At 47.6% G+C, this 14,494-nt stretch overlaps 1 protein-coding gene across 1 annotated transcript in view; it reads right to left on the bottom strand.

Annotated features, from left to right (window-relative positions):
* znf827 (zinc finger protein 827) overlaps positions 1-14,494 on the bottom strand; it is a 74,385-nt gene that overhangs the window by 37,762 nt on the left and 22,129 nt on the right. The window contains exons 2-4 of the mRNA XM_085356887.1: positions 10,139-11,416; positions 6,343-6,515; positions 5,623-6,118 (exon numbers count right to left, since the gene is read on the bottom strand). Coding sequence (XP_085213013.1) covers positions 5,623-6,118; positions 6,343-6,515; positions 10,139-11,416 — 1,947 coding nt within the window. The remainder of the gene's footprint in view (positions 1-5,622; positions 6,119-6,342; positions 6,516-10,138; positions 11,417-14,494) is intronic.

Genomic DNA, 14,494 nt, shown 5'->3' with positions numbered 1-14,494 from the left:
TGGCTATAAGAGAGGCTATCACTCTTGGGCAGACTTCTGTCCAGTCTCCTCTGGCCCCAGCAGAGATCTGCTCCGCTCCTCACCCGATCGTCTCACCTAACATCTCTAACCGCCACAGGCCTGCCGCCCCCTGCCCACATCATCAATCTGCGCTGGCCCCGGCCCCTCTGATTAATGATGATCTATGCCGGAGGGATAGAGGGCTCAGGGACAGGGGATACAGGGCAGGGAAAGGGGACAGGTGCTGGCGTTCTGACCACCCATGTGATGTTGTGATGCCACAGTGCCACACAATGGCAGGGCTGGGCTTGCAGTTCAAGAGGCTGAGAAGGAACAGGGTGAGCAGCAGCAGGGAGGGGAGGGTGGGGGGACATGGGGGTGGGGCGATGACCTTCAAGTTCAGGGGGGCAGTGGCGCAGGGTCGCACATGGCACCAGCTGGAAATGTCATGCTGTCAGATGTCAGCGGGCAGGCTAAGTATAACCTGGTCAGCACCTGGAAGGACGTCCTCTAATTAGAAGCGTGTTGGGCCATGTCGGATCAGACAGGGACAGCACACTTGGTCAGCGCCTTACAAACACAGATTAAACAAAAACTCACATTTAACCATACTTTGTGTTGCCGTTTGCTTCGTCATGCTGCGTTCAAACCCCGGGCAGTCGCTGCGCTTAAACCACTGACAAATAAATACTAAACGCAAGCTCGGATTCTCGAATCCTTCTCCTCGGCGGCCTCATGAGAACAAAAACAACTCCAGGACGTGCACTCACACACAAAGTCACACCATTCCTGTGACCTTTTGGATTGCTATAAATAGAGCGCATTTCCACTCAGAATCTATGTTACAGATCCCAATGAATAATTTAGTAGCCTAATCCAGTAGGCAAGTTTTTTGTTTTTTACTCCTCTGAGCTGATGGCTCAAGAACAAAAAAAAAAAAAAAAAAAAAAAAAAAGGCAGCGCAGAGCACCAACAGGAACTATTCAGCCAACAACACCACCAAGCTTACACTTTTGGCCTTTTGTCTGTCAAAATTCACAATCACAATAGCATCATGAGCATCCAGTCCCTGGCAGATCATTCTGTGAAGTGAGCACAGATTCGCGGAGGAGATGGGCATCTCTGGGTGACTGGGCTTCGCTTATGTGAGTTTCGTGACTGTGTGTGTGTCTGTGCATGTGCGCACCAATGTCCAGTGTCAGCTCCCTGCGCTGGTTCTAGCTCAGGTTTGACGATGCTATCAGTTTGTCTCCGTGTTATCACACCCTTCTGACACCTGCCACCAACGCTACTTCCATCGCCGTTCTCCTGCCCGTTTCTCTCCCCCTCGCTACGCTTCTCTCTTGCGCCTCATCTGTCTCACTGCCAGGCGCTTGTCCACTCCACCTCACCTCTAGCTCCGTGGCCAGGGCTGCTGTCAAATAACTTCATTAGCTTTCCACCTCTGTCACGCCGGCCTGCTACCCCTCTGACAATTGGCTGCTGTTTTTTTTTTTTTTTTCTTCAGAGAAGAGGAGGAAGAAAAAAAAAGCACAGGGCTACATGGGGCAGGTTGAGAACCCAACAAAAGCTGACAGTGTGCTAGACACCGGACAGTGATACTGATGGCTGCAGTGGGGATGTATGGACCAGAGGTCACACACAAAAGACCTGCCTGTATCTGCTCATGCAGAGCTGGAAAGCAGGGGACACATACGATTAAATCTAGACATTCTTAAAAGAAGGGAACCAAAAAGACTCTGTCATGAGACGTTCCCAAAAAAATGGCTTACAGAATCTTTCCTGCATACTTTTTTCCTTCAATATGCATAAATACACACAAAAAACCTCGATCTCCTGCTAGGATGACACACAAATGGCATGTTTTACAAGTCTAAATTCTGCTTTTGCGTCACATTACTGTACCCAAGCACCACATGGGAGTCGCTCTCCCAGGAAACGCATAAATAAGACAACTGCAGAAGCATCATGACAGATGCAACACCTCCTATAAACCCCCCCGCACACCAATTATTCACACCCAGCCAGGGTCAAGCACGTTGTGCCTGTGTCACCACAGCGGGGTGGGAGTGGAGGGGGTGTTCGGAGGGTGTGCAGTGCCCGCTGTCATTATTAACTCGGGGTCCACTGGGCACAGGGTAGGGGCTGTGCATTTCAAAGTGCCTCTGTGGCTTTCATCTCTGAATCAAAATGTGGATCACACCGGATAGCTAACGGTTGTGTCAGTGTGCAAGGATAAAAATCAAAGGGTATCAGTATAACACTCAACGGAAAGCAGGGCAGCCACCCCCGCCCCCCAAAAAAAGAGATATGCTTATTATGTCAGAGGTCACTGAGAGTTCACTGGCTTTTTATGCCTGGGGAACTCAATGCAACTCCCTCTTTGCTTTTTACTCCCTCCGCCTTTGCTTGCTGTCACTTTATCTGTCTCATTTTTCTCCCCGTTTTTCTTTTTTTAAATTTTTCCCTCTGCAGCTTTTTAATACCCCGCCCCCGCCTCCATAGGGCCTTGTGGGATCGAGGCACTGAGACAGCGGTGTAAAAGCAGGAGGGATGAGCTGCTCGTGTACGCACTCAATCTGGGTTGGCAGGGAGGTCAAAAGAAATGGAGTCTAGAGGTCCCAGGAGGAACTTCCTCACCTCTCCTTTCCTGGCTGCTCCTTGGCATGGGTAAGTCTCATAAAGATCTGAGCCCACTTCTTTCCACTTTCATAACCCTCCTTTCTTTAACTCCGCCCCCCAACAAAGGGAGAGAACTTTGTGATCAAAGAAGTGGTATTCATTAAAGCCCATCATCACGCATTCAAGTTCAACATCCTCTCGTCCTGTCTTTTTATATCCTGCCTCACTCTCCTTGAATGATGCCCCGACTAAGATGTCCGCCACTTGACACTGGGCTGACATTGCAGGGAGCCATCTTGGCTCCTCTGGGAGTTGCCTGGGCTTGATTGTGCAGTCTGGGAGTGAAGCGCAACTGGCACCCAGGGGGCATCCATGTGGAGCCGGGGCGTGCAAGATCGAGCGGGAGTTAACTAAGCCGAGCCGAGTCCCCGTGCATCCTGGCGGGGTCACAGGATGGCGCTGAGGGCGCTAATCATTTCAAATTATGAATTCCTTTTTAATTATGAATTATGCATAAATTTTTAATTAATCTAATGTTCCCAGGGTTTTTTTCCCCTCCCATCCTTACTCTCAAGATCTCAATCTAATTACACAGTATTAAGAGGAAGAGTGGCAGTCGTCGCCTCGACCCTGGCGCTGAACCCCGGTCAACCTTTTTCCATCAATCTTGCCATCTTCTCCAAGCTCATCTTTTGATATTTTCTGCAACACAGTGAAATGCCTCTAAACATGGGTCGGGCCACGTACGGCTGGGAACAGCGTGTTTGTTAAGTTTGTTCAAGAAAGTGCAGTATCATAGCTGGCTTAGGAAAATAAAGAAGGAAAGGACAAACTTCCTATCAAGAGCAGCCAATATGAAGTCTTCTATTTTAGACGACAATCTTTAAGTCCGCTTGGGTAAATATTCAGTTTATCCCTTTGGCTAATTTGGAATTGAATTTGTCAGTAATAATAACAACACGTGCAAGGAAAAGCAGGAGGAAGACGCCAGGAATCTACAATTAGTCACCAACCGTGACAACTGACAAGATGCCGGCGAGAAAATAAATTCCTTGACCACTATTGACGAGGTACCCTTGAGCAAATCATTTAGTCCCTGACTGCTTTTGCGGAATTAATCAGTGCTAAAGACGTGCCACCGGGCATTACCAAGTGTCAATTTTACCAACCAAAAAAAAAAAAAAAAAAAAAAAATACCCCATCATACTGCATTTATGTTTGACTGGATAAATGATTTTAAAACTGAACCTTTACTTGGGTATTGATATGTAAAAATAACTGCAATTTCCAAAAATTAGACTAAGAACATGCATGTTTGCATGAACTGCATGTTTTATGCTATTGGATTTAAGGTTCTGCCCTTTCCCCCATAAATACCACACTGGACGACCTCCCTCGTACCAGCAATGATGGGTTTTGACACCTCTGTGTACATCTATAAAGACAATTTCCAGGTTTTCCCAAGGGTAGGTGATACAAACCCAGTCACATGACCGAAATATGACAGAAACCACTCAGTTCAGGAAAGAGCATCAAGGGTTACTCCTAGTAGATAAAGCATTAAGAGCGTCACAGTGGCACATAAGTCAATTTCCTGTATATATTCCATTCTGCTGCTACCAACCCTGGTTGTGCGTACAGTGGGATGCGCTTTGCCCGATTACCAGCAATTTATGTTAGATGTTTTGAGTCATTACCAACAGGGTCCTCAATTCATAAGCAACAACAACAAAAAACAGAAGAGACAGGAAAAGCTCAGAAAAGGCTTTCTGAGCAGTCTTAGCCCCATGCAGTGAATTGGGCAGAAGGAGGATGTGAGTAAATGAGCTAGATGTGTTGAGCCCAACAGTTTCTCACTTATGCATAAACTCTGTGTATCAATCATTGAAATGTGTCAGCTTTTGAATATGGATTTAAAGCCCAGATCTCACCTTCCCGTGTTTATCTCAGCGTCATCTGTGCTAGGGTTTGTTTTGTTTTTTTAAACTGATGTTACTGGAATATTTTAAGATGCTGTATCAGTTCACTACATTATGTTTTCAATAGCAATACAGAGTATATATAACAAATACCTATGCACAAGCAAGAACACGTTAGGCCAAAACCTGGATCAGAAACCACTATTGTCGTGTGGGTACCACAATGTATGGTACACAAACAAATCATGAATGGATGATGTATGTATGATGTATAAGACACTACAGTATACTATGATTAAAAGGTTTGAATTCCTTTAGTATAGTTGAAATTACTTTGAATACATGTGGCATTATGACACCACCTTTTCTGTGCTCAATAAGTTAAAGAGCTCAGTCACATATGCCAAAACCCATCTGTGCAGTGCGACTAGATGCACATAGTCTGAACTGTTACGTTTCTTTTCACCGTTTAAAGAATGACACCAATGGGAATTTTAAATGTTTTCTAATGTTAATGCCCATAAAATAAAATTTAAAAAAGAAGCCTGAGATGCGTTGGTGTACGTGCTGCTGTCAAAAGCTAAAACTCTCTATTCCCCGCATGTTTGAACTAATAGACATTTTACGTTCTCGTTGTTTTTATAAGCCATTTAAAATAAAAAATAAATAAAAATAAAACAGCTCAGAGACATTCTGCAGCCTTGACCTGAGACAATAAGCATAAAAAAGTGTTTACACTTCTTACGAATGTTATTTCTGGTGACAATGAAGAATCTTAAGGCAAAGGGGAGACAACATCTAGCTGGAGATCAGTGCCGATGTCTTCATATGAGAGTTTGGAAGAACTGAAAAACTCTTGATGAAAGTGCAACTGCAGTGAGTCGAGTTTAAAAAGTCAAGCTGAGAAAGCGGCACAATAAACAAAGCAATTATGGATTACAGGAGTTACACCACCGCTGCGTCTGTGTGAGCTGCTTTTCTATGCGTTTCTGCACAGCGTTAACTAAATGCAGCACTGTAAAGACTGCACTATAAAAAAAAAGCTTTCGTTTAACGTAGGAAAAAATAAATCTATGCTAACCTGAAAGCTTCATAAGCAGGTCAGTGGCCGTTTTGGTAGTGATGTCAGGGCTGAATAAGGAGGCTGTGGTCGGAGCGCTGGGGCTGGATCTGACGCCGACTCCGACCCCTACTCCGGGTAGGTCCAGGGAGTTGGCGCTGCTGCTGGCACGGTCCCTGCAGATGCTGAAGGGGGAGAGCACGGACAGGTCTCGCTCTTGTGGCTCCTCCTTGATGTGGATGTGATTGGAGGACGCCTCGACTGGAGGGGACGTCTGCTGCTGAGCGTCCGAGTGCAGCGGGGACACCTCCGTTGCTCTCATGTCTGCGGAACTGCCGTCACCCATCAGGGAGCCCTCGCCCTCCGTGTCGGTGGTGATCTCCTCTTTCACCTTGACGTCTGTGCGTGGGAAGTGCTGGTGGCAGCGCATGTGAAGCTTCAGGCTGAAGTGACGGGAGGAGGTAAAGGGACAGAGTTCACACTGAAACGTCTCACCCCGGTCCTGGTGCTGATGTACCTGGGAAAAAAATGGGGACAGGTTTAAGCGTCAAACCCCTCCTTATCTCCAGCACTGCATGGTGCCAGGAAGACAGCTTTAGGACATCTTTTGCTTTATTTCTACATTTCTTTGTGAGCCGCAACAGTATTAAATCATGCAAAAGAGAAATGGAAACATTTAAATAGTGATCAAACACGACATGTAAGGGGATCAGATCAGAGAGGAGAAAAATAAAATCCAACCTTCATGTGGGACTTGAGATTGTCTTTGCGAGCACAGCGGAAGGGACACAGCGGACACTGATGGCTTTTCAAGCCTGTGTGGATGACCATGTGTCTCTTCCAGTAGCTCTTGCGTTTGATGACCAGGCCACACACAGGACACTGGAATGGTTTGCCACCATCCTCAGGAGAGCCTTGATGGGAACCAAAGAATTATTATTCTTATTTTTCTGTTATTTATTTTTTTATTTAGAGGCAAGATCCAGTCCCAAGATGTTGATGGACTTTGATGAATGAATATGCACTAGCTAAACGAAGCATTTAGTTACTGTAAGTGAGTATTGTGAGTGCGAATGGTTGTCTGTCTCTGTGTGTTAGCCCTGCGACAAACTGGCGACCTGTCCAGGGTGTAGCCCGCCTCCTGCCCTATGACAGCTGGGATAGGCTCCAGCACCCCCGTGACCCTGAAAAGGATAAGCGGAAGCGAATGGATGGATAGTTACTGTAAAGCAAGCGTGCCAAAAGTCCATCCATCCATCCATCCATCTTCATCCGCTTTATCCGAGGCCGGGTCGCGGGGGCAGCAGCCTAAGCAAAGAGGCCCAGACCTCCCTCTCCCCAGCCACCTCCTCCAGCTTATCCGGGGGAATACCAAGGCGTTCCCAGGCCAGCCGAGAGATATAATCTCTCCAGCGTGTCCTGGGTCTGCCCCGGGGCCTCCTCCCGGTGGGACATGCCTGGAACACCTCACCCAGGAGGCGCCCAGGGGGCATCCTTGTCAGATGCCCGAACCACCTCAGCTGGCTCCTTTCAATGTGGAGCAGCAGCTGCTCTACTCTGAGCCCCTCCCAGATGGCCGAACTTCTCACCTTATCTCTAAGGGAGAGGCCAGCCACCCTTCGGAGGAAGCTCATTTCTGCCGCTTGTATCCGCGATCTCGTTCTTTCGGTCACTACCCACAGCTCGTGGCCATAGGTGAGGGTAGGGACGTAGATCGACCGGTAAATTGAGAGCTTCGCTTTTACACTCAGCTCCCTCTTCACCACGAGGGACCGGTGCAGCGTCTGCATTACTGCAGCTGCAGCCCCAATCCGTCTGTCGATCTCCGGCTCCCTTCTCCCATCACTCGCGAACAAGACCCCGAGATACTTGAACTCCTCCACTTGGGGCAGGAACTCATCCCCGACCCGGAGTGGGCACTCCACCCTTTTCCGGCTGAGAACCATGGCCTCAGATTTGGAGGTGCTGATCCTCATTCCCGCTGCTTCACACTCGGCTGCGAACCGTTCCAGTGCGAGCTGGAGGCCCTCACCCGATGAAGCCAACAGAACCACATCATCCGCAAAAATCAGAGATGAGATTCTGAGGCCACCAAAGCGAAAGCCCTCCGCCACTTGGCTGCGCCTAGAAATCCTGTCCATAAAAATTATGAACAGAACCGGAGACAAAGGGCAGCCCTGGCGGAGCCCATCACCCACCGGGAACGAGTCCGACTTATTGCCGGCAATGCGAACCAAGCTCTTGCAGCGGTTGCCAAAAGTATTGATCCTATTTGATCTCAAAAGATCCATATGTAATAATGCCGGCACCACTGCACTAAGACTGCACTAAGTGCATTTGGCTGAAAACAAATTGGATTTGTTAACGACGATCTTCATACGTTGCAAAGCCACCTAGCGGATCAGGGATGGACAGTTCGGTGGGCTTGTTCTCAGCCGCAGGATCCATGTTTGACAATCCCACTGTAAAGAAATGCAAATCCCCTCTTTAATAAGGGAGTTACTCAGACACTGATCAGATCTGCGAGAGACAACGTCTGCGCACCTAATGATGAAAACTATCACGAGAGAAACACCAGCTGGAAGCGATGGAACAATGAAAGCAAAAAACTCTAGCATGTTTTAGTATCTCGATTATTGTTGTTGGCTTCATATCCGGCATCCATTACTGTTTAATTGGTCTTATTAGAAAGAGGCATGATTGCATTACAAATTCTACAAGGGCCTGTCAGGATGGCTTCATAAGTATTCCAGTGCCGTTCCTTGAAAAACATCTGGTAATCAGTGTTTGGTGAAATTACTGTGCTCAGCCATTCATTGACCTGAGGTGTAAAACCTCGAGACTGCCTATTTGCAACAATAAACCACCATCTGCGGCCCAACCTCTCCAAGCACAGCAGAGATCACAATGCAGAAATGACTTGTGCTTAGTCTAAGTTGAGGCGAACAAAGCAGAAATAAAACCAGGAGGCAGCGTGTGTGTGTTTAGTGCTTAACATGTGTAAGCCTAATCACGTGTTAGAAAAACGGGAGTCGATTCTTCCTAAAACACGAAAGCACAGCATGCCAGCGTGATACAGTTTTATAGCAGAACTAGCGAGGGTCTACAATAAAACAAGACATGACAGTCAATAATCAAGGTCACATTTTTCAGTCTGGCGACCAAACAACTACCTGCATTTTTTTTTTTTTTTTTAACAGTGCTGCTCGACCTTGACGGCATGCCGGGTTAGAGCAGACCCCTTTTTAGCATGCAGATCACAGAATATTACATCGACTGCCTCATCTGTCTGAAGTCAATTTGATCCAGCCATTTTAGTTTTGGCGGGGTTGCGACACAATCCCTCAAAAGTGCCCATCCATCTCCCTGAAAACGTTCTGTTCTCCCTTAAGACTACTTAGCTGGAGCTTGCACTTTGAAGTCATCTCTCCGCCTGTCCAAGAGTGAGATCTGTGTGTGCACCCTTGTTTGGGTTGCACGTCTACATCTGAGCACGCTCTTACAGATTATACTGCGTGCCCATTTGTAAGTAACTGAGAGACAGCGTGTACGAGAGGAGAGAAGAAAGAGTGAGGGAGAAAAAAAAAAAAGAAAAAAAAAAGGAGTGCACGCATCTGTATCCAGTCAGTGGAAAGTATGATGTGTTTGGCCTTAAGTCTGCTGTGCTGATCAGTGCAGAGGGCTCTGGTTAGTGGGGTATGAAGCCAGGAGGAGGCTGCTGAGATGGATATGGACTCCAGGGCTCCCCACTGTGCCGAGCACACACTGACGGCCCCCTTTTGGCAGCACGCACATCCGAGCACAAACGAGCTGGTCTGGGAAGGCAGTGAGGTCTCAGTCGGGAACCCCCCGTCGAGCCCACAGACCATTTCCCAGACTAGAAGGCCAGCCAGAGCTGTTTTCTCTCGGCTATGCTCTCTGCTCGGCTGACAGTTAAGCTGAGGCTACACTACACACTGCTTCAGCGCCAGTGAGGTGAGAACAAAACCATTACAAAACTAGAGAAAACATGTCACCGAAGTTCACAATTCTGTTTCTCCGCCGGCATTTCTTTTTTTTTTTTTTTGGTGACATGCGAACCTGCCGCTGCTACACGAAAAGGTTTTTGGAGTCATCCTTAGAACGAAGTAATAATTTAGCACTGCTAACGGTGTGACTTTGAATTTCATAGTGTTGTATGTTTGGCCACACAATGGCTGGGGAAATATAGAAACTGAACTGACAGTTAAAAGACGTGAATTATTTTCTGCTGCAGTAAGACAAGCTTGCACATTCAACCATAGCAGTCTTGTTTAACTTTAAGCAGACAGATTGTGTGTTTAACACAATCTAACACTTGAGTGTACTTTAATAATTTTGCAAGTCTCTCTTGCTAAAGAAGAAAAAACTACATATTTTAAGTAGAGAAATATGGAGTTATGCACCTACTGTACTGTACCGTACTGGTGCAACCATTATTTTAATTAATTCACTAATCTCATTATGCTTATAGTGATTCCCATGCTTATTATAGTCCTTTATTGTGCTTTTAGATTACCTGCTTGGTTGCTGGGCTTCCCTCTGCCCTTAGGAGGAGAGGGCAACAGCAACTCTAGGCTCTGATTGGGTGTAGAGGGCGTGGGTGCTTTCTGGTTCTTGTCCAACAGGGGCTTCACGTCCTCTTGGAGGACCCCAGTAGTTGCCAAGGGGGAACCGTCTTTCTTCTCTGCCAGCAGGTTTCCTGCTGCCCTGGCTGCCACCTCTTTGAGCAAGGCAGCGGAGGAGGTCATAGACACAAGTGAGAGGAAGGAACTCGCTGCTTGGTGGTCCGTAGCAGCACTGCCCGTTGACGAGGCTTGGCTCCGTTCACTGACTTTCTTGGAGAGCGCAGCGAGGGTGGAGCTAGCTGACTGCGGGCTAAACGGAGAGTTAAAGGCATCGAAGCGCACCACATCGTCTCCTCGACCACCCCCACCCAGGGTGGGCACTGCAGATGAGGCAGAGGTGGATGAGGAGGAAGATGTCGTTGAAGAGGAGGCCACAGCGTTCTTGTCTTGAAGCACAGCGTTGGCTGCTGCTTTTAACTTCTGGATTGCAGAGTCCGGGGACAGGCTGGAGCCGCAGGGCGTGGAGCAGCTGGCTGGGGGCCACTTATCTGCCACACCTGCCCATACAAAGCCACTGCCGTTGCTTGGGGTGACAGAGTTAAAGGGGTCTAGGGGCTCTTGCTTGATGTTGGTGGCTGAAGGAGCTGTGGAGGCCGGTGAGGCTGAGCCACTGTTGTTGTTGTTGTTACTGGCCAGTTTTCGGGCAAGAGCACTTAACTGCTGGGCGTGGTGGGAAGATGGAGAGAGTGTCAAAGGTGGGGCTAGACCTATTGGAGGAGAGTCGCCCCCAGCCCCTCCCCGTGATGACCGACCCAGGAGCTCCCCGGTGTCAAGTTTTAGCGACCCAGCTTCTAGGAGGCGCCGTAGGTTGCTGCTGAGGGGCTTTCCCAGGGCTCGAGATGCTGCCTCGCCGTACAGTGACGATACCACAGACGAGAGCGTGTCCTGGGCCGAGAATGCACCTCCATCCAGTCCAAGAAGTTCCAAAGAGGCACGATGGATAGGCGTGGGGCAACCCAGTGAGCTCTCACCTCCACAGGTGTCATGATCCCCAGACCCAGCGCTGACTCCAGGTCGTTCGTCGGGAGAGGAGCCCCTGGGCAGGAGGACCTCATCCTGGGTGTCTCCAAAAGACGACGACTCTGAGCGCGTGTCAGAGGCGTTCCCAAACCAGCCTTCCTCCTCCACAGCAGTGCCATCAGGCCCTCCTTCCTCATTGCTGTCCACATCTGGAAGAGGAGAGGAAACCAAAGGAAGAATTAATGAAAGTGTGTGAGTACTGTGGCAAAGGTTGCTTTAGCGAACAGTTAAGACTGATGATTATTTCACAGCTAAACAATTGCCGTACAGCTCTAACTTAGGTTTACAATTATGATGCTTAAGACAGTTAAGCTTTCACAGTCCGGCTTCTACACTGCAGAGATTAGCAAACTACACAATGCAAAATCCTAAATGGGAGTCAAAAAGCCTTTAAAAGCTGAAAAAGCAGGCAGACAACTAAAAAGACTTAAAGCCCAAATTCAACTTCTTTTTCTTTTTTTAATACAGTCACAAGGCACATCCAAGATGTTTGAGTAATTTAGATTTTTCTGTCTTTTTTTTTTTTTTTTAAATCTTATTTTTCCCACCCTTGGTCTGGAAGAGCCTAGTAAAGGGGTTACCATGACAACGGGTCCTTCTGGGAGGCTAGACAGCAAAGATTAGGGTAATGGAGGTTACAGAACTAGATTAATATTCATGAGCCTGCGGATACCACCAGGGAGCCAATAAGGATAGGGTTAAGGTCACCAAGGGTCATTAATATACACTTCATGTATCAATATTCATAAGCAAAACATTACAGCTTGCCAGACAAGGGCGAACAAAGAAAAGTGAATATTCCTGATACATATTAACAAACCTCCATAAGAATATGTCAAATGCACCAAGCCCGGGTGAAACAAAATGTCAAAATTGACACCTCCTCTTTGGGTTACTGAACACACGAAGCTCACGAAACATTTAACAAAAAACTGGCTGAGATTCATTAGAAGAGCAGGCACTCAAAAATGAAAATATCATTTAAGATGTCTTACACACCAACATACATTTCCAAGCACACCAAAGCTGTGTTCACCTTCACGACCCTCGCTGAGGCCCGGTGGGTCCGCTCTTTGTTTACAGGCAAAGGCAAAATCGTTGCCAGGCAACCCAGCCCAGCAACCTGTAGGGATCATTAGAGATGGCTGACATCTGGCCAGCATGGCTCACTGTGGTCCGCAAAGGTGACCACAATCACAACCCGCTGTGACCGCTACTCTCCTTCTGCAACAGATATCAAACAGGGCCTGCACACTTCCAGATATCTTCTCATCTCAAACACATCCCCACTTCCTTTCTTACATTTTACAGTAACACAGAGGAAGATGTCAAAAAGCAGAGCAACGGATCACCTTATAATATCAGCCTTAGTGCTTTCCAAACATCCTATAGCCACATGCCTAGTAGCCTTCACCTTGACAAGATATTACAGGACGCACTTTATGGCACTGACGAGCTCGTGTGACACTTTGTCTGTTGAGACTATTATTAAGGTGAATGAAAAACACCAAAATGCACCGATTGTGAACCCAATTTACCATGCCGCTTGAAGCCATTTTACCACCGGAGTAGGGTTAACAGGAATAAAGGGAGGCAGAGGGAGAAGGAGCCAGTGAGTCATGCAGGGCAGGGCTTGACCCATTTCCATGTGACATGCGAAAAGCAGCAAGAGCCACTAATGGCTGTAATGTGGTTAGAGGGAAATCGCTAGATTACTGACCCGAGGTCTCAGCTTTGAGGCTGAACTTTCTTGCTGCCTAAGTTCAATCTTAAACCTCGGGGTTAGGTGCAGCTGCACACAACACTAAGCCACTGGGCTTCTGCCTGAGTGCTACAGTGCGCACTTCACTACCATGGCTTTGTGTGTCACAGGCGAGCCACCCCTGTGGACAGAATGACATTTTCCAAGGTCATGGTCTCCAGACCAGCTCTAAGGGGCCTTCATGCCAGTTCTGTACTTACAGCTAGTGCTACATGCCCATCGTACACATTGAGACATTCTTTGAAGAACAAACACATGTTTAATTGCTAAAGTCCTGCCCATGATTATCTTTTCCTTTTTTTCTTTTTCCCCTGACATACACATTTAACTGCTTCGGCTCCTCAACGGTGGCTGGTTTGATGATGGAGGCATGGAGATACTGGCCGAGGCGGCAAGTGTCTGCCACTGAAAGGGAACCATTTAGCGGTGTAATGGCGGGGATGACTTGCATGTTGAGACAAACAGCTGCGGGGTGCTCAGCAGTCTGGATCTGTTATCACTCACACACGGATGATTCACTGGCAAAAACGGGAGGGAGTTTTCTCTCTGGGCCACTGAGATGTATAGCGCCACCTTATTATAGACAGACAAAGACAGACCTATAAAGGGGTCCAAGTCCAGCCTGAGACTCCATTAAAGGGAGGGCCAAAGGCTTCAAGACTTCCCAGAATAAACAGTGTTGAGCTTGACCAGAGATGCACACAGAGCAGATAAAAATATTTTCATGTACAGCGTTTAGAAATTTGTTGTGCTAACCTGTCAAAGGAAGAAACCAGGAGGCTCACAGCCCGTAACTACAGCTAAAAACAGTTGGACCTTCCAGGTAGTGGAGTTGTTCATTGTTTCACCACACAGAGCTGTCAACAATCTCCAGTTGTGAACTTGGCAGGATTATTTTGGCTGAGGCTTTTCCAGGTCAGAGGGTTGTGCACGCATGTGTGTGCTTTCGTGCTCAGATGTAGACGTACAGACCGTGTGCCAGCTATATTTCAGCTAACCTTGTCGCACAGAAAGATCACTAGTTAAAAAAAATAAGTAAATATATAAAAGGAAGGCGTGTGAATTAGAGAAAGGAGAGAAGAGCAGGACACTAGAGTAAAAGGTAGGTCAAGAGGTCACCGACCACATGACTTCTGCGAGGCTGCTGACTAACATGTTCCCTCTCCTTTTTCCTCTCTCTCTTACACACACAAAGCTACTCTGTTGCTTAGCCAGGCATGAATATTGGCCTCCCCGACCCCAGGCCTGAACGGGGTAGGGGGGGAGAGGAGACGGGACAGTGAAGGAAGGAAGGGACAGATAGAGAGATGGCAAAAAGGGAGGGGCTGATCTGACTGGGCAGGCAAGAAGAGGAGGCCATTAGCCGATTAAGGTTGGAAGGGGGTGCATCAATACTGCGCTGATGTCAAAAGGAGAGTCGTGCCCATGAGCTAATATAAGAATGAGAGAGAGAAGGAACAAGAGC

Source organism: Diplotaxodon limnothrissa, linkage group LG6 (genome assembly GCF_057381915.1).
Source record: "Diplotaxodon limnothrissa isolate DT_005_m linkage group LG6, D_limnothrissa_male_GT1.1, whole genome shotgun sequence".
Classification (NCBI taxonomy): Eukaryota; Metazoa; Chordata; class Actinopteri; order Cichliformes; family Cichlidae; genus Diplotaxodon; species Diplotaxodon limnothrissa.
The sequence above is the reverse complement of the archived record's forward strand: the minus strand, read 5'-3'. Positions and strand labels throughout refer to the sequence as shown.